The sequence below is a fragment of the Molothrus ater genome, chromosome 4 (assembly GCF_012460135.2).
Source record: "Molothrus ater isolate BHLD 08-10-18 breed brown headed cowbird chromosome 4, BPBGC_Mater_1.1, whole genome shotgun sequence".
Classification (NCBI taxonomy): domain Eukaryota; kingdom Metazoa; phylum Chordata; class Aves; order Passeriformes; family Icteridae; genus Molothrus; species Molothrus ater.
In genome coordinates, this window is record NC_050481.2 from 59,953,760 (window position 1) to 59,976,746 (window position 22,987).

The 22,987-nt window shown below is 40.9% G+C and overlaps 1 protein-coding gene across 1 annotated transcript; it reads right to left on the reverse strand.

Moving 5' to 3' along the window:
* Window positions 1-6,250: 6,250 nt before the first annotated feature.
* On the reverse strand, window positions 6,251-8,953 carry CYTL1 (cytokine like 1). Its single transcript, XM_036382390.1, has 4 exons — window positions 8,712-8,953; window positions 8,573-8,617; window positions 7,074-7,202; window positions 6,251-6,898 (listed from the first exon to the last, which is right to left on the reverse strand). The coding sequence occupies exons 1-4, from the start codon at window positions 8,853-8,855 to the stop codon at window positions 6,815-6,817; spliced, it is 402 nt and encodes a 133-aa protein (XP_036238283.1). The 5' UTR covers window positions 8,856-8,953; the 3' UTR covers window positions 6,251-6,814.
* Window positions 8,954-22,987: the final 14,034 nt, after the last annotated feature.

A 22,987-nucleotide genomic window follows, 5' to 3' on the forward strand; every position in this document is an offset into this window, starting at 1 on the left:
TCCCAGATGTATGGCCAGTGACCTCTTCACTAGAAGAGGGAGGCTATAGAACATTCTGAGTATTTTCTTCCTTGACCTGGCCTCTGTGTCCTGATCAAGGAAAAATTTTTGATAAACAACATGCTTTCCAAGCCCACATCTCCTGACTAGCTGTCATAAGAAGACAAGAACAGCCAAGCACTTGTGGACCTCAGAGAACTCACAGTGGGAAAAGAAGTTTTAATTCTGCAACTGCAGAAAAAGATCCCTCTGTATTAAACAGTGAAAAACAAACCAATAAAATAGGTTGTGATGTTCAAATAACATTTTTTCCCTTTCTAAGTCATTAGTGTTCTGTCTGACCTTGGTTTGCTAAAAATGACATTCTTGCTTCCCTTTATCTCTTGGTAGGAGTAACACCTTTATAACTCATTTATCTGGTACTTATCCAATGGCAAAGTCATCAGGAGAAGGGACCAGATCTTCCCTTCACTAGGATCAACAGATCCAGGTCTGTTCCCTTCACTACTTCAGGGTTTGTGTTTGAACTCAATAATAATATGAAATGCATTAACAATTTGAAAAGCACAGCTCTTCCCAGGAGAACAACTGTAACACTGTGCTCCAAAATCAGTTATTTATTTGCCCAGTGTTAGGAACATTCCAGGTATTGAAGCATGCTTGGCTACTTGGAAATTGTTATAACAGTTCTGGGCACAGTTTTGACCTGGGGCAGATGTCACTCTTCCAAACAAGTTTTGGATGTGTTCTAGGGGATAGCATGGACCAGAGACCATTGCCAAGGAGCAGCTTGACTGCAGCCACTCTGATTAGGAAGGCAAGTGTTTACTAGTTAGGACAGGACAGCAAAAGGAACAGCCATTGTATTTCATTATCCATTGCTTTTGTTTGTCTGTTTTCCCCCAAGCGTTTTCTTTTTTATGGAGCAGTGAGGACAACTTGTACTCTACTTTTTATATTTATTTTAAAATTTAAATAAAAAAGTGAAAAATTGTCTCCAAGTACTTGGAGATAATTTTTCCTTTGTAATATACTGTTTTCATGGCAATACCAATAAATCTTTCTTTCTACGCTACTTGACACTGATAAAGCCTCAGTTGGATGTCTATATTTAATGTCAGGCACTGTGCTCTAAAAAAGATGGGAAACAAGTGAATAGAGATAAAAGAAAGGCAACAAGAAGTATTTTCTAGACCTCTGATCAATGAAGGAAGATTAAGAAATAACAATCCAATTCCCATTTCTGTGATGAATAAATCTGAAAGCAAAGGGTTTAAATTTTGAGGGAGTAAATTGGGTTTATGGTAAAACTTTTTAAGAAAAGTGGGGTCTACAATGGATTGATTTGAACTTCTGTGGGCTTTCTAGATCAACTGTTTCATAAAGTCTTTCTGGCCAGCTGCTACCCAAAAAGACCTGTGATAGCCAGGCTAGTCTTGGGCTTAAGGGATGCAGTCAGAGATCTTGAGTTTCTTTCTTGTTCTATGACTTTGGTTTTTCCTTCTGTAATATTTGAATATTAATGAAGTAACACCAGTATATTCCAATCTATTGCAAAACATCTTTGGAGAAATTTTTCTTTCCCCCAAATCTGTTTGGCTTCAAAATCCTCTTATCTGTCTGAACACATCCTCTTTACAGATCTGCAAATATGACAGAAGATTTCAGGCTATATATCTATATAGTTATTTGTATTAGAAAAATAAATATATTGATAGGTTTTCTGTTCATTGCTATATTATTCATCTCAAGATATACATTTTCCAGGTTTTCACAGTCCAGGGGCAAAAAAAACCCCCACTGATAAAGAGATATAATACACTTGTAATTTGGCAAGAAAACATCCAACCCTCCCTGATGAAACTTAGACTATGAAAAATCCCTTGATAATAAGACCATGACCCTTCTCTGGACATTGTCTCTGAATTTTGACTTAGTTACCAAGAGCTCCCTTGCAGACAGGTTTATTTACTCTGGATGGCACAGGGTTCCTGGCCATAGCAAAACAAAACTGTGAACCCAAAAGATTGCACAAATAAAGTTGCTGGAGCTTGTCAATTGTAATTTTCACTTGCACTGCCATACACTCCAAAAATGAGATTTTGATGTGGATTAAAGTACTGGTCCAAGTACAGTGGTTAAATGTTCTTAAGGTAGCATTATTTACTAGACTTTAGCATTGTAGCAAATTTTTTTGGAAAATCTAGGTCAGAATCTTATTAAGGCAACCTGCAAACACCTCAAGCATTGGAAATGGTGCAATGGACAAATGGGCACTTCCAAATGTAATGTTCGGACAAAGCAACACTCTGCTCAAAGTGTACAGCTTAAAAGATCAGATTCCTCCCCAGTGATGCATTAATGCTTTCCCTTCTCATAACAAAAAAAAACCTCAACAAAAAACCCCAAAAAACAAACCAAACCAAACCAAACCAAACCAAACCAAACCAAACAAAAATCCCATAATATTTGTACCACTTTAATTACTAGCAAATCACATTCTATCATCATCATGGAACTTCATCACCCTGAATGACCTAATTATTTGTTTGAAGTCTGCCATCCTTCTTTGATTTCACAAAACCCAGTGTATGAGGAGTTAAGTGATCTGAGTGCCCACTTAAGGAAAGCCAATGTGACCGAGGAAAAAAAGAAGGGAAAGGAGCTGGTTCCAGTAAAACTGATCTATGAATTTTTTGCAAAATTGGAAATTGATATTTTTAATAGCTTTGCAAAGACAGTACCCAAGATCTTGGGATTCCATACAACATAAGGGAGAGTTTAGCAGTCCTAGGGCAAGTCTTTAGTGAGGCTTCTTGCAGAGCCAGAGAAGTCTGCAAAAGAAAACCTATTCCTAGGATTGACTGCTCCTTCCACCAAACCTCCTTCAGCAGGCAAGAAAACAGAACACATGCTTTGTCTTTCTACAGTTCTTCCCTAATCACTGTACAAACTGAGTGCAGTTTCTTAATGATGTGCTTATAGTAAAATTCTGCAATAACTAGGCAAGCTGCCAGTTGGCACATCACAACAAATATGTCCTTCTTAATCCCTCCACAGTCTCCCTTGTTGGCCAGAGCCCTAATGAGTCTGGGCTGCTGTGTTGCAGGAATAAATGCTCAGCTGCATGAATGGCTCCACTGCTCCTTATATACCTGGTGACTTAAAAAGTTGGTAAACTTAATGTTGTACTGAAAGGGAGGGGTGGATGTTTTCTTGCCAAATTATTTTCTTGCCAAAGTGTATTATATCTCTTTATCAGTGGGAGTTTTTTTGCCCCTGGACTGTGAAAACAAAATACCTTGTTCATAAAAAGGCTTCATCTAATCACAAATCTTATTAAGACAGTCTGAATGACAGGAGGTTACTGTGAACTGAAAGAGCAAAGCTTTGCTCTCAGCACACTTTCCATTAAAAATGTCATATGAGATGTAGAGAGAGTCACAGAACAAGCCATAGGGAATATACTTGTAAAAGCCCACCAACGACCAGAAAAACCTGATTCTGGGAATAAAATAGACAACATCTGCAAATGGGGATAGGCTTTTAAAGTCCATTCAAGTATGTACAGTCCACAAAGCACCAACTTGCTTTTCGCAGCTTCTGCAGAACGAGGTTGTACCAGTGCAGAGCAGAGCTGTTGGTAAGCAGCCATGCTGAGTGCACTGCAGTGTGTCTCGGTCAGTCATGAAAAAGCTAAAGTCACTAACAAAAACAGTGCAAATAAAACAATGATTTCTATTCTGTTTCCAATTCAAAAGACTTCTTGCAAGATATTTAGTACTAAATAAATTAGGTTACATTTTCTTCACAGAAATAATCAGCCTGAAACAGGTGAAAACATATTTGGAAGATGGTTGTAGGAATGGGAACATCATGGGAAAAATCTGGAAATTGGATCACACATTCCTCAAAATGTCTAGGGAAGGCTTATAAGCCTCAATAAAGAAAAAGAGGAGTTTTGAGAAGATCCATGAGAAAATCCTCATCAAACACTCAATTTCAGGGAGTGTGTGTCCCTGGGACAGGAAAGCAGCAGGGGAAGAAGTGCCGCAGTTACCTGCACGTTCACCCAGGGTCTGGTTCTAGGCACAGTGGTATGAGCTTCTGCAGGAGAGGAAACACATCCTCCTCTGCAGTTTGCTAGCCAAGTGACAATACAAGCTTTACAACAGGCCAGTGTTTAAAACCTGTGACATCTGGGGGTGGAAAAAAGAGCCAAAAATTAACAGCTTCTGCTGCCAGTTTCCAGGCATGTGTACTGTCCAGTCCCTGGTGAGCTTTGTAAGCACCATGGCCTGTGGAGACTGCACCACAGTTTCTTGCAGGGTTCATCCATGGTTGGCTTTGTATAAAGATATGAAAAACAAAGGCTGTGATGTGGTTTTGGGACTTTTGTGGAAGTGGATAGAACCTGACGTTATCCCAGCACTGCTTGCTTCCCCAGGTGGGGTCTCGCTCCCTGGTTAGAGGGAGCAAAAATTTGAATGTGGAGTCTGACAGCAAATAGTTCAACTCTACTTGTGTTTCTCCTTGATCCAGGGACCTGCCAGTGCTTACACACTCTTTCTGTGGGTACTAGGCTACCTGCCAGCATGCTAAGAGGTGCCCTTATTGCAGAATGTGGCTGTTGTGGAAGGAGTTTGCCTTGGGCATGTCCAGGTGATGCAGAAAAATAGGTATTGGTATCTCTAGAGTGTGTTGGGTATCGTACAGAGGCTGTTGGCTTGGAGGGAAGGGTTCTGAAAGGCAAACTAAGCAATGATTTTCCTGATAGTAGGACTATCTGAGCTGTTGCACGTTTTTGTAGGGGGATACAGTATGGGTAAATGAAGGTGGTATAGAATGTAATCTTATCCCCTAAAGAGTTGCAGCTGAACCAATTACTAAAGATTAGGAGCAGGCCTGATGTTAACAGGCCACAGCTGTAGCCAATGAGAAGAGTGCTATAAAAGAGTGGATTGGTGGGAACTGGAGTTGGTTGGCTGCTGTGAGGACAAGGAAGAGTCAGTGCCTAGAGGAGATGCCTACAAGAAATATCAAGGGGGTATGAAACTCTAGCAATGTGGAACCCTTGCAATGTAATGACAATAGAACATTTGTAATATAATGACAATGCAGTTTTGAGTTCAGCCTGGTACTAGATCAGATTTGCTGAGTTGCTAGTGCCTCTACCAGATGCTTGTACAGGCACTGGAGTGAAACCACTGCAGGCAGAATGGCTCATCTAAAGGATTAGTAGGGTTAGCACATGAGGACTTAATCTTCAAGAGGGAATTACAAAGCCTGATAGGCATTTTCTTTGAATGTACACTTAGAATTGAGACAAAGTGGAGAGAAGAGTCCTTGTTACTTCTTCCCCCAGTACCCCTCCTGGAGTCAGATTTTCCACCCTTATTCTATGACTGAAAAGCACAGTCAAATTTTCTATTGCTAAAATCAGACTGGTAGTTTCAACAAAACAAGGTGATTCCATAATGAAGAGAAAACCCTTTCTGGCCCATCCCCAACACTCTTTTTGCTTTGAATTAATTTTATTATTCACTTATTTATATAACAATTGTCAAACATGTTGATTTGTACCATCAGGATGTCAAGGAGAGGAGCTGTGATTGTTGTGCAAACACGTGGTTATGGAAGTTGGGGCTTTCATAAAACGTGGGGAGACCACTGACCAAGTCACCAGGGCTGGCAGTGTTGTAGATAAATGGTCCACAAATACTATTCTGGAGAGAGAGGAATTACTTACACTGGGGGAAGGAAGAGATTCTCTGAGGTAACAGCAGCTACTTCCAAGAATATGGGGAAGATATTTTTTATTCTTGACACTGAAGAGCTGTTGGTTGTGAAGGTCTCATGTGCTGCGCGTTCTGAAGACACCCATGGCTTTGGAATTACTCTCTGGAAATTTTATTAATCCTGCTGGCTCAACTATATGGGTTATGTCTCAAAAAACTGTCTGAAATTTTAATAGGTTTTCTGAGCCTCTGGGTCAGAATTCATCTCACAACCCAGAAATACTATTAAAAACAAATCACTAATTTCATCAAACAAATTGTTTCTAGTATAGGAAAATTCTACTAGTAGGAACTTACACATTGTCAAAGCATGCAGACACAACAAAGTTTGCATTGCTATGGAAACAAAGGTTATGCTGGGAAAAATGACTTGCAAGTGACTGTGAAAAGTAAGTTTATAAGAGTGACATCTTTCAGCTTGATCTTGAAAGACATATTGCAACACAAGCATCTTGGATTAGAAGATTGCTTTTATTTAGTTTTCCACAGAGACATGTTTCTTTCACCTCTATTCTCACAAATCTGACATCAAAAACTATCAAGATATATATATGAGCTATACAGGCAGAGAAATCTGTCAGTACAGCACTACTCTTCTTCTATCAAACATTCTACAATAAACAAAATGGTCCCTTCCATGCCCATCGAATACAAGAAAAACAGCTAAGTCAAGAGAATATATATATGAGTCTAGTTATTCATAAAAGAGTAAAAATAAAAAATCTAGTTTCTGATGTTTAAACAAAACATACTTTATACATTTGGCTGAGCTGAAATATTGTACCTTGCCAAACGAAAAACTGCTCCCTAATGGTAGGTTCCCTAGCAGCTCAGTAGGTATGCAAGGCATGCAATTCATTTCCTGCCAAGGCAGAGAAAAATGGGTAGGTCTGAGATTATATTGCTAGTGTGCTTGAAAAATATCTTAGTTGTTAATGTTATAGACTGCATATACATATTTTGACTTTTGGTCTCCTTGGAACTTTCCCAGGTACAACTTTTGGGTTGAGTGTCTTTTAGCTCTCGGTGATGGAGTGTTCAATGGGAGGTGAAATAGGAATTTCCAGAGCATTACAGTCATCAGTGAGGAACACCAGGTCCTGGAGAAACAAAAAAAAAAAAAAAAAAAAAAAGGGTAAGATTTATAAGTTGGAAGGCAGAAGACAGCACAGTGAGAAGCTTGGGCCTGATCCAGTTATGGTGGTCAGGGGACAGTGTGGAGACAGGCAGGGCTAAAAGCAGGGACTCTGTCCCTGTTGATGCATCTTGACCTACCCTTCTGCAGTAGGAGATCAGGATGGTGTACAGGCTCCGGGCTTTTTCCTTCAGCTCATTCACCTCAACCACTCTGTCACACCCAGGGTAGGCCACAAAGTCACGGAGCTTTGCCAGCACGCAGTAATTCTGCAAAGCATGCAAAAGAGGTCTGTGTAACCCTGCACAAACACAGATTTCTGTTAAGCCCACCACTTCCAAAATTCTTACTGCTATGTGGGAACCTTGAATTCCTACCTCTATGTACATGTAATCTATGCAACCTTTAATCAGGCAAATTAATCACCAGTATTTTATAACAATGTTTGGTCAAAATAGTGCTTGGAAAATTGCATATATACAGTCTTACTCTCCCAGCTAATTTCTCACATGCTTTAGGAGGCAGCAGCTCCAATACAATCAAATCTTTTCCTATACTAGGTGGAGTATTCTACAGAATAGGTGTACTCTCTCACTTTTTAGAGAGCACCTGATTTAGGAGATGAAGAGATTATCAAGATCTCACAGACTGATTCCTCTGTTCCTGTACAATAGGAACAGAGAATAGGAGAAACTGTGACCAGTCCTGATTTTTTTGAAGTAATTTTTACCTCAGATTTTGTGTTATCAAAATAAAACATTGACAACATGAATTTCACAATGTCTTTGTGAAGCAAGTAAATAAATGTCCCAGCTTTTGCTTTAAAGCCAGGGAAACTGAGGTGCTGGAATCACATTCCTTGGTCTTTGCCATGATGTGAGACACTGGCAGCTCTGGAATTGGGATGTAGAGAGTCCTGTATTACAAGACTTGGTGTAGTTGCTTATGGAAAAATGTGTCAGAAATTTGTTTTGGCTGATATTTTCTATTTTTTATCTACTCTGTTGAACACTGGAAAAAGAAGAAAAATGTATCAAATGCCCCATTGCAAACACTAGGGTACTAACTGTGTGTGCAGGTTATTTTTTCTTAGCTGGGAGAAAACTACTGTGTTTTTTTTCCTTCAGTATCACACTTCCATAGCCTCAGGCACACATTTTCTTTCTGTATTTAACAAGTAGCTCTTTAAAAGAGAAAAAGCCAGCAAGGTATTCCTGCACTGCTTTTTATTAAAACTAACTGCCAAAAACCACTCAGGATATAAAATGATGTAGATTTATTGAGTGAAGAAAGTTAATTCTAAAATTCTTCTTTTACATTATTATTCAAAATTTTGTTTGCACTTATTTAACTTCTGAAAAGGCTCTATCACAGTAAATTAATTGTGTGCATATGGTAATAACTTAAAAACATTGATTTCCTAATTTTAAAATTTTTAATCAAGTAAAATCTCAGAAAGTCCATTGAGATAATAATAAGGTTCAAACCTAACTTTTTTTTTTTTACTCATCTACATAGTTAATTAAACTTTTAAAAATCCTTTTTCATCAGTCCTCTGGGGTATAATATTAAGAGTTATTCTCACTTTTCATTGACTGCTTTTCCTGCACAATAGTAAGAAAGAAGAGTGCAGACTTACGTGTATGTCCAAGTACAGCCTGGGCAGCGTCCCCACGCACGAGTCCTGCGGGAAGGAGGAAAAGCTCGTTGCGATTTTGTTTTGAGACAAATCTCTCTCCTGCAGTGCCTGTGCAGGAGCAGTTTTTAGGTGGACTCACCATGGTTTTGGAGGTCTGCAGCTCCTTAAAGGACTGAGTGATTTCCTTGCTCAGAGACAGCACCCTGGAGTAGCAGGTCGGAGGGGCTGCGCTGGCTAGTAGGGCAGCGGAGAGCAGAGCAACCAGCAGCAGCAGCGTCTTCATTGTGGGCAGTTTGTCCAAAAGAGGAGGAAGGGAGGGGAAAAAAATCACTCCCACTGATCAGGTAGGTACTGCTGAGCATCAATGAGTAAGCTGGACAAATCAGCCCTCAATTAAATAGTCTCCTGCATGAGCAGGAAGAAAAGCATGGGGGTGGTCCGAGCAGCGGCTCACTGCCGTCCTAAATTTCCTGCCAGCCTATGAGGCAGAGCTGCAAGAGCTTTCCTGCCCAGAGCAGGGAAAGAGGGAATGAGGGTAACAAAAACAAACACCACTGGCTCTTTTCATTCCAGAAGGAAAACAACCCAGTGAGCACCTCAAACAACAGAAATATGTGTAAGGAAAAGCACAGGGTTCTCAAAGTGTCATAGGCCCTAATCCTCTTCCCTGAACTGTGGGAATACATAGGCTGCAGATAGAGAGAAATCCTTCTAAATAGCAAATTTCCCCAGCACAGGAAGGACGTGGACCTGTTGCAGTGAGTCCAGAGGAGGCCATCAAGTTGATTAAAGGGATGGAGCAGCTCTCCTATGAGGAAAGGCTAACAGAATTGGAATTTTTATGCCTGGAGAAGAGAAAACATCAGGGTGACCTAATTACAGCATTCCAATACTTGAAGGAAGCCTACAAGAAATATAGAGAGGAACTTTTTACAAGGGCAGGCAGTGACACGACAAGGAATGGCTTCAAGCTGAAAAATAGTAGGTTTAGGTTAGATATTAGGAAGATATTCTTTCCTGGTAGGTTGGTAAGGCACTGGAAAGGGTTGCCTCTAGAATTTACGGTTGCCCCATCTGCAGAAGTGTTGAAGTCTGGCTTGGATTGCATTCTGAGCAAGCAGCCTGGTCTGGTGAAAGGTGTCCCCATCCATGACAGTGTCGTTAGAATGAGATGATTTTTAAAGTTGCTTCCAAAACAAGCCATTCTATGATTCTATTATCCACAATTTGTCAATCAAAACAGTAGTGCTTGTGATGGCTGCTTGGGAAGACCCATGTACTTATATGTTCATAGTCTCAAGCAAAGTGAATATGTCTCTATATGGCTTTGATAAAAGTATAAAAGTTATTTTGCTTTCTGGGTTGAATTTATGAGCCTTTGTTCTTTTATTAAATTCCAGATGGAGCTGAGAAATCCAGATGCTGGGACACAGGCCTGAAGCTGAACATATGTTGTTTTATATGTTAATTGTCCTGTAAAATGGAGGTACCCTTGAATGAAGAACTGGTTATTTTGAAAGTTATGCCACCCCAAATTTTTAAATTCAGATTTTAATAAGGTATTAACTAAGACAAAAAAGTATCTGATGAAGTACTGCAGTCCCCTGGCACTGTAGTACACCAGGAAGATTCATCTCAAGGTGGGAAAACTAGTTTTGGAGAAAAGGACATCCTCTATATGTTGCAGAGAACTCTGAGTTAAATGCACCAAAACACCTGGGGGAAACAGGAGAACAGGGCTGTATATTACTGTCTTGTTATGCACTTCTCTGCCTTCATAAAGAACAGTTGGTTTAGTAACAGCATGTGCTCCTGAATGCTAAAGTGGTAGATCCTTGGAGAGCAAAGAAAAGCTGGGACTCCTGATTGTGGGAATTTTAGGACTGCTGGATCCTATTTTAGGGTAAGAGTTGCCTGGACAAGTCAGTGAAGAGGCCAGAGGGAGACAAGAAGCCTTTTGAGAGGGTCCCAAGCCCCAGATCATAGATGTAGACGCAGCTACCCGGTGCACATCCAAGGACAGGATCCTACTGACTGGGAGCTTTGCTGGGGAAGAAACAGACTCTTAATCACCACCTCATTGCTGTAAAGAAAAGCTGAAGGTAGAAGTGAAATATTATCCTTCTATCACAGTCATGTTTGACAAGCTGCTAAAATGTTCTGCTCTGCCAGAACAGCAGTTTTCTGAACAGCATAAATGGTCTCCCAGTACTACAAGTCAGCAACCCAGCTGCTGCCAAGGATGACTTAGGAAAGAAAAGGCTGGATCAAGGCTTCACCAAAACACTTAATCAAGTTTAAAAAAACAAAAAAACCCCAACCAAACAAAAAAACCTACCAAAAAAACCCTACAACCCCTCCCCTCCAAACCCAACCAAAGCAAAACCACCAACAAAACAAACCAAACAAACAAAGCACCAAAACAAACAAAACCAAAACAAACAAAAACACCCAAAACAAAAAAAGCTCAAAAAACCCCAAACCAAACAAAAAAAACCAACAAAAAAAACCCCCAAACACCAACAATAAAAAAAAAAAACCAAACAAAAAAAAAAACCCCAAAACAACAACAAAAACAAACAAAAAAAAAACCAAAAAAGCCACAACAAAACCCCACCCCAAATAGCTATTTTGTGAAGGGGGAAAATTGCTGAGACAATTTGCTGTGAGAATTTTGCTCAGCTACCCTCACAAACAGTAGGGTTTTTTTTTTCCCCTGAAAAAACACAAAGTTACTGGAGTTTAATTTCCTCACCCACATATTTTCCCTGGGCCAGATTTACTTGCATAGCTGACTCTGACCCAAATGAGTATTTTCCAATATCCAGTATCTCATCAGCACTACTGCCTATCTCAGCATGCAGAATCTGCAATTCAGTTAAACAAAGACAAATCCTTTCTTCTCAGTTATTTCTATTCATAGCTCATCAGCAAGATTATCCTTGATCTCTGAGTGCATTCGATTTATGGTCCAGGTATGAGTAAATAATTTCTTCTTTCTCTAAGATACTCAGTGGTGACTTCAGGAGAACTTGTAAGTGACAGCAGACACTGGGAGTCCTTTCAGTCTGAGGCACCTGGCACGTCGTGAGCCTGATACACAGCTACCAAAGCCCTTGAAACTCCAGAATCTTTTCAGTGACTGTTTTTATCCAGTCACTTATGCAAAGCCACTTATTAATTCTGGTGCATTCCCTGCCTTGGGCAGAGAAGGTCTTTAACAGGGAAACACAAGCTGTTCTTCACAAAGGCTAATAGCCTCTTAGAGGCAATATTCAAAATGGACATGGAAATAGAATTTAGAGTTACAGGAGGGGAAGGAGGAAAGGATCAAAATATATTATAGTCAAAATTTGCCTAAGGATTGCCTCTATGGAGAAGCTGCTGTTTACAGCCCTTCCAGTCTGTGGGACAATGCTCAGGCTGGCATTAGGAGGGAGAACAGCAGAGTCAGTCAGCGTCTCCATATTTGTTATAACCATCACTCTGGGGATATCTCCAGCACAGACACATCTTTATTACACTCTTCCTTTCAGTGGGCATGGGGCTTCAAGGGCTCTAAACTACTCTCACAGTTCTGCATTAACTCCTGAGGCTGATGATGTCACTACATCTCTGAGCGCTCTTCACAGTGCATTTATTTACTCTTATACCAGGAATATTCCATAGCAAAAGCAGACACATGTGCTGAGAAGAAACTTAGAAGCCTACAATGACATAACTGTCATTTTTATTAAAAATGACATATTTTTATTAAAAGAAAAGTCTGACTATGTTGTCTTTTTGCTTCCAATTAAGTGAAAACTCAAACAATAATATTTTTCTAAAAGTCTAGGGGCTCACTATGCAGCCAGAAATTCCTCCCATGTTTGAGCAGTCAACCAGGGTGTCTGCTGACTTTTGATAAAAGCCCTTGCAAGTTGCTGATTTCTTAATACCAAAATCCACCTGCTTAATGAAAATGTTGATTTTAAAATTGTTGGAGGCTGTCATGAGACACCTCATGAAATGAATTTCTGATTATATTGAAAAATAGGAGAGGTAAAACATAAAAAGAGTAAAACAGAGAAAGGCCTGTGTATTTAAGCAGCACCTCAAAGCCCAAAGTGACTCTGCTGTTTGCTGTGGTGAAGGTGCCACTTCTTGCTTCAGAGCGGGGATTAACTGCTCGGCAAGCTTCCAGCTCAGGACAAGACTTTTTGGAAAACCTGGCCTCTTGGTTAAAGTCTCATCTGTTTGTCATGTTTTTCCTTGCTGTACAACAGTACACTTTGCTGAGTCTTTCCATAAACATCAGCTGGAATTCGGTGCAGAGGTTGTGCAGCCTCACATTACCCTGAGTCTGGGGGTGCTGGTGCACAGCACTGGCACTTTCCTGGCACAGAGGGAAGCCTGATGTGGCAGCACTGTGTGCCTGCATTTGAAGCTGGGGTTAATCCCATGTGTTTTGTTGTATTTTCTCTTTCTTGATAGCAGTAAGATTCTGCTGGTGATCTGTGTGGTTTGGCCAAGCTGTGAGCAATGGGTAATGCCCTTTCCCCATGATAATTAACCAAAAGTCCTTTTTGCTTACTCGTGATACAGGTTTCTTTTTTATTTCCTTATTGTTGTTATTTTTAAAAATTTACATATATATTGAGGAAATATATAATGCTACTGCCCAATAGCCTATTCTTACATAAAATAATTATAGAAGCAGGTAAAGCCATCTGGGTCAGAAAAAGAAAGTAGAAGTTCTGAAATTTGATGGTCTTGCTAGCACAAACCTGGCACTGGGTACTTTCTCTGAAGGAAAACATGGAAATGGGGAGTCCTGTGCTCCAGGACAGAGACAGGACAGCCCAGCAGAGCTGGGGAGCAGGAATTACTTCCCTGTGCTGCCTCAGACCGGTTACCAAATCCTTTGCACTGTCTGTGCTGACCAGCCCTCTCTGCAGGCAGTGTCCAGCCTGCCTTTGCAGCAGAGCAGGGGCTCAGGCAGCGGCAGCAGCAGCAGCACCCAGAGTGCACACGGAGCTCTGGAGGATGGCAGAGCCCAGGACAGCACAGAGATGCCCACACAAGTGTCTGTCACTGCAGTGCAGGCGTTGCCTGGCTTGTCTCTGTCCTGGCTGCTGTCTCCATGATGGGGATAATGGTATTTCCCACAGACACTGTGGGAACTCGGCCATCAGCACCAGGGAGATGGGAGATTATGTGGTTTAGCCTTGTCAGGGATACTCTTTTCAGTGACTGCAAGGCCTATTGATTCAAGTAATGCAGGATTTAGAGGCTTAAGCCTTCACCACCTCGCTAAGAAAAGTCAATTTTAGCTTGGAGTAACTTGCAGACCTCTCCAGTGAAATAACAGTGGTGCTTTCAGCCTGCCTCCCTCTCTGGCCATGGCACAGGCAGAGCTCCTTGTCCCAGTAACACACAAGTGCCTTGTCTGGACCCTGCCTGGGCTTTGGGACCACTCCTGTGTGAGTTACCTCAAGGTAACACCATTCTTTATTAACACTGCAGGAGGGGTTACAATAGCAGGGTTTCAAGGAGGGAGCCTTGCTCATGTTTACAGCAGCAGTATTTATTCACACTTTCCTGCTGTGCCTTGCCTTCCATCCTCCTCTCTCACTCTCTCTATCTCTCTCACATGCAAATGTGGCAGATAGCTCCAGGTCTCATCATTGCTGGTCAGCTTCCCACCCTCCCTGATTATCCTGATGAAAAATTACGTCAGCCACCAAGGAGTGTACTGGAGATGATATAGATAAATGTATTCATCACCAAATTTGTCCCTGATACAAGCCCCCTGGGGAATTCAAATGTTGAAAAATGCAGGGTCTAAGCTCTCTGCTGTCCCTCCAAGGAGCTCTTGTCTACACTGTGGTTAATATGCAAGGAGATGAGGGACTTTATTTTTTAGGACTGGTATTGCAGCACCTTTCAGAAGAATTATGTCACTGAAAGAAAAAATTGATGAGACTGAAAGTGCAGCTCTGTATAACAATCCAATCCAAGCCAAACAAGAATCCAAAGAGACTTTGCTGAACCACTGCCTACACAAGAGCTTTTTAGTAGCTGCTTAGCATGCTAGCAGGCACAGTTTTCTACTTGTTCTTGCCTGGAAAACTGCAAATGTCATAGCTTGTGTTGTTGTGTGTATTTCTGGATACAAACAACAGTACTTCCTGCAATTGCAAGGTAACATAAATTCTCATCTCAGCTGGCTGAGAAGGCAAAGTACAAGTCCACACAATACATCAGGTTTCCTAGTTCTGCTTTCTTCCTGAACGTGGCTTTTGAGTTTTATAACTAAGCATAGTGGAAGAAATCCTGCCATCTCTGAAATCAGTAACACAAGTCACAGGCTCCTGTGGATCCACATTCTCACTTTAGATTAAAGCTTGTTCAGTTCAGTTGGCCTTAGCAGCACAAAAGCCCTGAAGCCAAAGTAAGAGTAAATCAGTCACATTATTTCTTGTTTCTCACAGAGAAACCTTTGGAGTACTGTGAGTTGGTGACACAACACAGATTCAGAGCTTTGTCATTCCCTTGAAACCAAATGATGTGACAAATACCTTGTACAACTAAAACATTCTTCTAAGGAATATGAATGTATAAAATAGAGAGGGATAGCTGAGGATCTATTCTACTTGCTAATATCCAGAAGTGATGAAAATGAATGGAGGTTCATTTTATTTTTTAAAAAAAATCCATAAACTTAGTAATTGTATTTTTGTTCTGCCAGCTTGCCTTGAAACAAAGGGAAAATAAATACCAGACAATGACAGAAACTGGTGTTAACAACAGACTGTGTTTCAGATGTAATTGCCACCTAAACCTGAACAGCATTTCTGGTTTAAATTCTTTTGATAAAAATAAAACAGAAAAAGGATCTCTCTCTGCTTCTGAATCATATATTACACGTGTTCCCAGATGACTCAGTGTCCCTACAAGTGTGGTTTTAGTTTGGTTTTGTTTAAGTGGGATGACTAAGGAGAGAATGAGTTGAAGATAGATGGAGTGTGGCTGCATCCCTACATGGTACAGCTGATGGCTTGCTATGAGATTAAGACTGCAGCTGGTGGTGGGTCCTGCTGGAGATTGTGGTGGGTACACTGGGAGATTGCCCTGTCATCCTCCCAGCTAGTTTTGAGAACATTTGCAAGGATGAGGTGCTGGACAGGCCCCTCCTGCCTGCAGGGCTGCTCTCAGGCAGCTTCCCAGAGAGCTCCCAGCTCTGGGTTAAGCCAGCCCTGGGATAAGCAGCGCCATGGGGAGCCCAGGGCAGCAGGTGCCAGGCCAGGGATGTGTGCCCATGGTCACCACCTGGGTGGTGGCAGAGCCAAGGCTGGCTCAGGGGCCTTCCTCAGCAGAAGAGGCTACTTACTCTCACAGTTTTATAAACTTTTGGTTTATAATTATTCCCAAAAGAAACAAGAAGTAGTGACACAAAAGTGAGACAACGTTACAGCTGGGTAATGTAGTGAGGAAAGTACTGAGGGATGGCAAAAAGAAATATTTTGAATGAAGAATCACTCTAGTTGGAGTGCTATATCCTTCATGTCTAGAACCAGCCAAAGTCTTAAACATCTACACTTTTAATTTTAGACCATTAGGCTAATTTCCATTGGAAGGCTAATCAAATTAACATTTATTTTCCTCCTTTCTATTTAGCTGCAGCTTTTCTTGTTTTGTTTTGTTTTGTTTGTTTGTTTGTTTGATATTTTGGAAGGGTTGTGGCTGGGGAAGAGAGAACTTGGCCTGATTTAAGATGTAAATGCAATTCTATCAATCTTCCCCTTTGCTAATGGTCTGCCTGGGCATTTTAAGGGCATATAGTGAAAAGGAAATTGTGACTGCTAAAGAAAAGCTACCCCCTGCTGTTCCTGTTCATATTTATTTCACAATCAGCCCATTGAAATGGTGTGATTCACACTCTGATGCTGTCGTTGTCTAGCTGGCAAAGTCACTGGAGAATTTAAAGAAGTTTCCCAAGCTGAAAACTAGGCAAACTGCATTTGGGCAAAAAGCAATCTTATCAGCAATGAGAGTTAGTTATATCACTGCAGTGATCTCTCTTGCTGAGAGCTGAGGCTACCCTTGCAAATGAGAAGCTCTCTTGAAATCAGCAGCTGTCTTCAAAAAACTGAGAACTGTTGCTTTTGAAATGTAAAGTGTCCTTCTGATATACATATATATAGAATACACAAGAGTGAAGTCACGCTAAAGTCTGCAGGGAAAATTTAAATGTTCTTTGTTTCTCAAATAAATAGCCCAAAAAGGGTAAAAGCATGTGTGGGTGCACAAGAGGGAAAGAGCATTCCCAATTCCCCAGTAATTTTGAGGAAATACTAAAGGAAAACCATGTCCGTTTATCTTAAACTATCCAGACTTAATGTACTCATCTCCTTGTAACCAAGCAGCTTGTGTGAAATAATGACTTCCTGGTAAAACAAAGACACACAGCTGAAGTTTTAATCTATATTAATCACAATCTATCTTTGTGGCAAATATTACTCTATACCCTTCCACTGACCTAATGTAAACATTTAGGGGTCTGTATCAAAATATATGATCAGAAATAAAAAGCAGATAGCTAGAGACTGGATTAATGGAAAGAATCAAATCCAATAACACTATGTGTTTGTCTACGAGATTTTACATAAAATTTCTACTGTAGTGCAAGAACTCATTATATGTTGACTATGGAGGATGTAAAAAAAAAGGTGCTAAGTTAATTACTACATACTTGCTCATTAATCATGGGATAAATATTAGCCACTAGTTAGAATTGCCATGAAATAGGTGAATTTAATCTTAGGATGTGTCAGAGGAGTTACAGCCCGGAGGAACAAGGAGATATTGGTGCCAGTGTAAGTGCAGGGATCTGCTCATCTGGCATATTGGCCACTTTTGACCACCCATAGCTGTGGAAGATGAATTCAGACTGCATGCGGTGCAGAAAGAAACAGTGAGAATATTCAGTGTATGTGAAAGTTGGGACAACACATCCATATTTCCCTCTACCTCTATTTCCTTGTCACCCCCGTTACTCTTCCAACAGCTGGGTCCTTGCCCTGCTCTCCTGCCAAAGCCAGCTCTGAGCTGTGCTGCTCAGGGCACTCCATGCCCATCAGAGCCTGCCTTGCTCACAATCCATTTTGCCATGGCTGCTGCTGGGAATTCTGTACTAGGGGATGGAAAGGGAGGTGTTCCTGTAGCCCACTATGCACATACATCCCAGCCTCTCAAGGTCAGGCACACTGAGACTGTAGAGCCCAGGCAAAGTGGGAACTCTGCTTCTCTACTGGTGGCTGACCAGTAGCTCTCACTTTGTCTGAGGTGAGAATTGAAGCTGCAGAGGCACAGGATAATGGTCCATGGCTTTCTAGGAGAGAGCTCACAGCTGCCTGAAATAGAAGCTGGAGGCCTTGGAGTCCAGCCCAGAGAAGGACGTGACAATGCCCTGGCCAGAGGAGGACACTTGTCCCACCTGCTCTGAATGGAGCATTTAAAGTGCTGTGCCAGCAGCACTGTGCAGCCACAGGGTGCTCTCAGAAAGGCTGGTTCTGCTCCTGGGGAACATGAAAAGCACATGTACAGGCAGCAAAGCAGCTGCTACACACACAAAATCAACCCGTTTTACTCATTAAATGTAGGCTAACAAAAAAGATTGGCATCAACTTTGTTCACATCAAAAAGATACAGTTCCAATTCTCCCTACTGCATAATTTAGGTACATGAGCTTCTGTAATAATGCAATGGGCAGAGAATGATAGCATTGTCCACACCATTGTCTCTCTGACACCAAAGAGAAATGAAGCAAATGGAGTCAAAGAAACCAAACACATTCAGGAAAGTATCAAAGTGATCAAAGCAGACTCTTTGATTCTGCTTCACACATACTTTTCAAAGAAGTGTTACATTTCCAAACACACTCTGTCCGTTCTTGATGCCAATAAACCAGCTCTGTTTAGCTTCATGCTTTGATAGGAGTAGGAACAAAAAACTCTTCAGTGAGCTGCATTTTCTAAGCCTTTCTATCAAATTTTGAACTTGCTAGGAAAAGGCTAAATGTATTTGTTGTTCTTTGAGGAAGCTGAACCTTCATCGAGGGAGACCTGGTGTCAGGCCTGACTAGCCCTATAGACAAATCAGCATTTGCAAGCACGAGGAAAAGCTCAGAGCAGATTTTTTGTTCATCTGTATTTAATACACCTCTTTGTTAGCAGACCAAGCCTCAGGGGAAAAAAAAAAAAAAAAAAAAAAAAGGCAACTTACAAGGCATATAAGAGCATTTTGGAAAAGGTGTCTGACCATAGTCCTTTTATAGCTGGAAAATATTAATTATTTTTATGTATCCATCTCCCATTATTTTCCCAAAGACATAGACAAACTTTCAAGGCACCTCATCTAAATGCACTGAAGGAAAATACTATTTTTTTGATGTTATCATTTGACCATTAATGATGTCAAGCTTGACATTTTCTTATACCCTGGCAGGATGTACTCCATTTCTGTCTTAGTAAAATCAAATTTTCTCTCTGTGCTGCAGGGACCGTGAAGCCCAAGCTGCCCCCAGGGAGGTATTTTGTTTAGCTGTGTGGACACATTCCTCCAGGAAATATTGAAGCCAAACCACACACACACACACACACACACACACACACACACACACACAGGCCTTCTATTAGAAGAATTCAAAGCTTGAAGAGAAAACAAACCAGTCCTGGGTCTGGAATCTGAACTTCAGCTCATGTTGAATTGTGTTTTCACATTCTTTGTTTTTACCATCTGGGCTGTGGACCAACATAGGCATTTTCTGAACACAGGGAGCAATGTCCAAGGACAGCCCTATATCCTCTGGCCATGTCAGAGTGGGAAAAAGAAAAAAAACAACATGGAAAAAATATTTGCATATCCAGCACTTACTTGTTTCTGCCATGTGTGAGACAGACATGGAGAGTGGTGATTGTTGTCATGAGTCAGAGTTTGCTGCACAGTATGTGGCTCTGGAGCAGAATCATGCAAGCCAGGAGGTAAGAGAAGTCATATATGTATGATTACTCTTTCATGCATTCTCTTTTTTCACTCACTCAAGGCAGAGCTATGAGAAAAATCAAGTTCTATTTTATTCTTGAGTGGAGCCAGATGCCAGCATCCACTTTGGCAGCTGGTGTCAGGAACTGGACAACTGATACAGTAACTTGATTTAAACTATCAGGGTCTCACCCTCACTTAGGAATTGGCTTCAGCCCTGAAACAGAGCTGCTATTAGGCCAGAGCCTCTCTGAAATTCTATTATATTCTAGGGCTTTAGTTTTTGGTTCATTTAACACATCTCTCTCTCTCTCGCTATTAATTGAATTTTATTTATCAAGATTTTTATTTATTTAACTTAATTTTTTTTTGGGTAGATCCTGATCACAGGAACTAGAGTCACCAGGGATTTGTGGGCTGCTTGCATACGGTTCAGATGACCAAGTATGAGGACAATCCATGAAATATACTTGTCCTGCGAGACCCAGGCAAAGTCCCTGAGGATCACAGCCCCTCATGGCAGTGAGTTCAAGGACTCTCTCTCCTGGGGCTCCCTCCATTACCAGCTTCCCCCAGTGCAGCAGAGGAAGACCAGAAGCTGGATGGTCCTGTCTTAGGTGAACAAAGGCCAAGAGGTGCCAGATGCTGCAGTGATACAGAAAAATTATTCCACTTGTGGTGAAAACGTCGCAAGCTCTGGAATAGATGTGGCAGCTTGTTTTACTAAAAATCACTGCTAGGTAGGCATAAAGTTTTAAAGGTATAAAGTTTTAGGCATAAAATACTTATAAGTATTTTAAGCAGTGTTGAACACGCCATCATTTATTACCAAATGAGTTTATTAGAATTCTATAAGTAATTAGAAAGCAGATACTTAAAAATTAGTATAAGACTAAAGTAAATGAGGGTGTTTCTTTCCCCTTCAGATTATTCTGGTGCTTAAGCTAACATTAAACAGTAGATGTGACAACTATATTCTTAGCAGAAATACAAAATAATTTTGGGTTAGGCTGCTGACCTTTAGAGATTCTTGGCACAGAATTGGTGTATAAATTACTTGAATTCCCAGTGCAATCCCTGAAAGACCTTCAACTGTGTTAGAGACCAGCATCAGATGCTGACCTTTTTTTCAAAGAGAGCATTGATTAAAAGACAATGGTGTTCTTCTTGGGGCACAGCTCAAGGTTCACAGCCTGCTGGTGAATTCAGTAAGGACACCCTTTGACTTGAAACTGTGTGCTTGTGCATGCCAAGAGCATAAAAAACACCCAGAAAAAGCTATGGACAAATACTTGTGTACAGCTACCTACTCAAGTGAGATATGCTTAGGTGGACTCTGTGCCAGAGCTTTTAATGCATAATGCAGAATCTTCTTTAATAAATTATGTGGCCATTGGTCCTTCTGAAGCATAGATGCCTTAGGAACTATAATGATTTGTCACTGTTTTTTTTTTTTTTTTGTTTATGCATGCTTTTTTAAAAAATTCCTTTTGTCTTTTGGCTCACAGCCTCCAGTGAGGGAATGAAATCTGCTGTTAGTGTAACTAGAGGATACCTGAAGCACAGAATAAGAAGACGCTACGTGTCATTATCTACTACACTGCTGAGGGTTGGAGACCAATTTCCAGATGACATATGCTGGTAGCACTGCTGTATGGATTACAGCTTAGGGGGCAAAGCCATAGATCAAGACTCCCACTGAGCTAGAAGCTGTGTAAACATTTGGTGAAAAGATGATCTCTGGGTCACAGAACTTTGCTGTAACCTCTGCACACTTCTCTGTTTAACCTACTGCCGTTTTTCTCCACAGGTTGTTTCCTTACAGTCCATTAGTAACGATGCATTTTCTTGTCCGGCAATTGCATGCCTGCTTAGAATTTGTTTCATGAAATCAATACATGAAAAATGTCTGTGTTAATATGGTGGATTACTCACTGTTGTGTCTACTGGCATCAATGAATCATTCCCTCTTGAGGTAGCACACTGAGAAGGTATTTCAATGTCTCTCCTTTCCAAGAGCACATACATACATACATCTGAAAAAGTCTGTGACTGATTTGGGGGTTTTGTGTACATGGGATTTTCAGACTGGTCAGCTCCTCCCCAACAGTTCTCCCTAGAAGAAGAAATGCTGCTTTTGGAGTTTATTTCATTTGGCAATATTTGGAATGAGTAGCACATTGATTGTGTCAGTCTTCGTAAACAGTTTCTTCTGTTTGGGTTTAAACCCAAAAATCAAACTCTTCCTTTGTACTAGCACATCACAGAACAGAGAGCTTTCACAGCACCAAGAACTTGGCTATCCTGCTCCAGCTCATGTATTCAGCTTCAGAAAGCTTCAGCTCAATTACTGTCACTTTAATGTCCATAATTCTCTAATGAAGGCTCACTTGGCAGTGGACGGAGGAGTCCAGTGCCAGCCACTGGACTGTGTGTGCCACATGCTTGAGAGTTGTTTGCTTCTCTGTGGTGGATTCAATCTTGATGACACTGAGGACTGAAAATGAAATATTGTGAGCTGGTGTCTGTCTGGGAGTGAGGATGAAAACCCTGAGGGCATGGGAAGTGGGAGAGCACAGAATGAACCGTGGACAAGCAATCATGGTGGTAAATGACCAGCGAGCTCTGCACTGAATAAAGCAAGCAAGCAAACACAAGTTGTGTGTTCAAGCAAGCATGAGCTGTGTGTTCAATGCTGCCTAAAAAGAATTTCTGGTCTTTTTGGCAAGAAAGTAAATGTTTTCACAAAATATGGGAAGAAAACACATATTCAGATGTTTTTCAAGGATATACAATGCCACTGGCTTGGAATGTATCTATTCACTAGCTGAACATACCACACCTCTTTAGGTACAGGTAGCATGTAAATCAAAACCAAAAAATAAATTCACAGATTGTTTCACCTTATTTCATTCTGATTTTTACAATTTTGCCTCCTTTTCTTTCCTGTGTAATATTCAATTTCAAAAGCAGCTTTTAAAGAACCTTTAACAATAGGGTTACTGAGTGCTTGAGTAACTACACACACCTAGAGTCCACACACTAGAATGGATATTGCTGAAGACTCCTTTTTTCCCTTGGTCAGTGCAGAATAGGAGGTGTATTCTGACTCCTCTGCACATACTATCTTCTAAAGTCCTGTAGTATTCTTAAGAAAATGAGATGTTTTCTGGTCTATTAATTTTCAGTGATCAACTGAAACCAAATTGCTTTGAAACCAGCAAGAGCACATATTTGCTCCCACATTGCTGCCATGCCCATTGGCCACAGCAGATCAGCATGAGCTGGGGTGTTTGGCCCCTAGCACTCTCACCCCATTCTTGTGAGATGACTCACAAGAAACTGCCTGGATTTCTGGAAAATCCTCATTAGTGAGCACACTCTCAAATA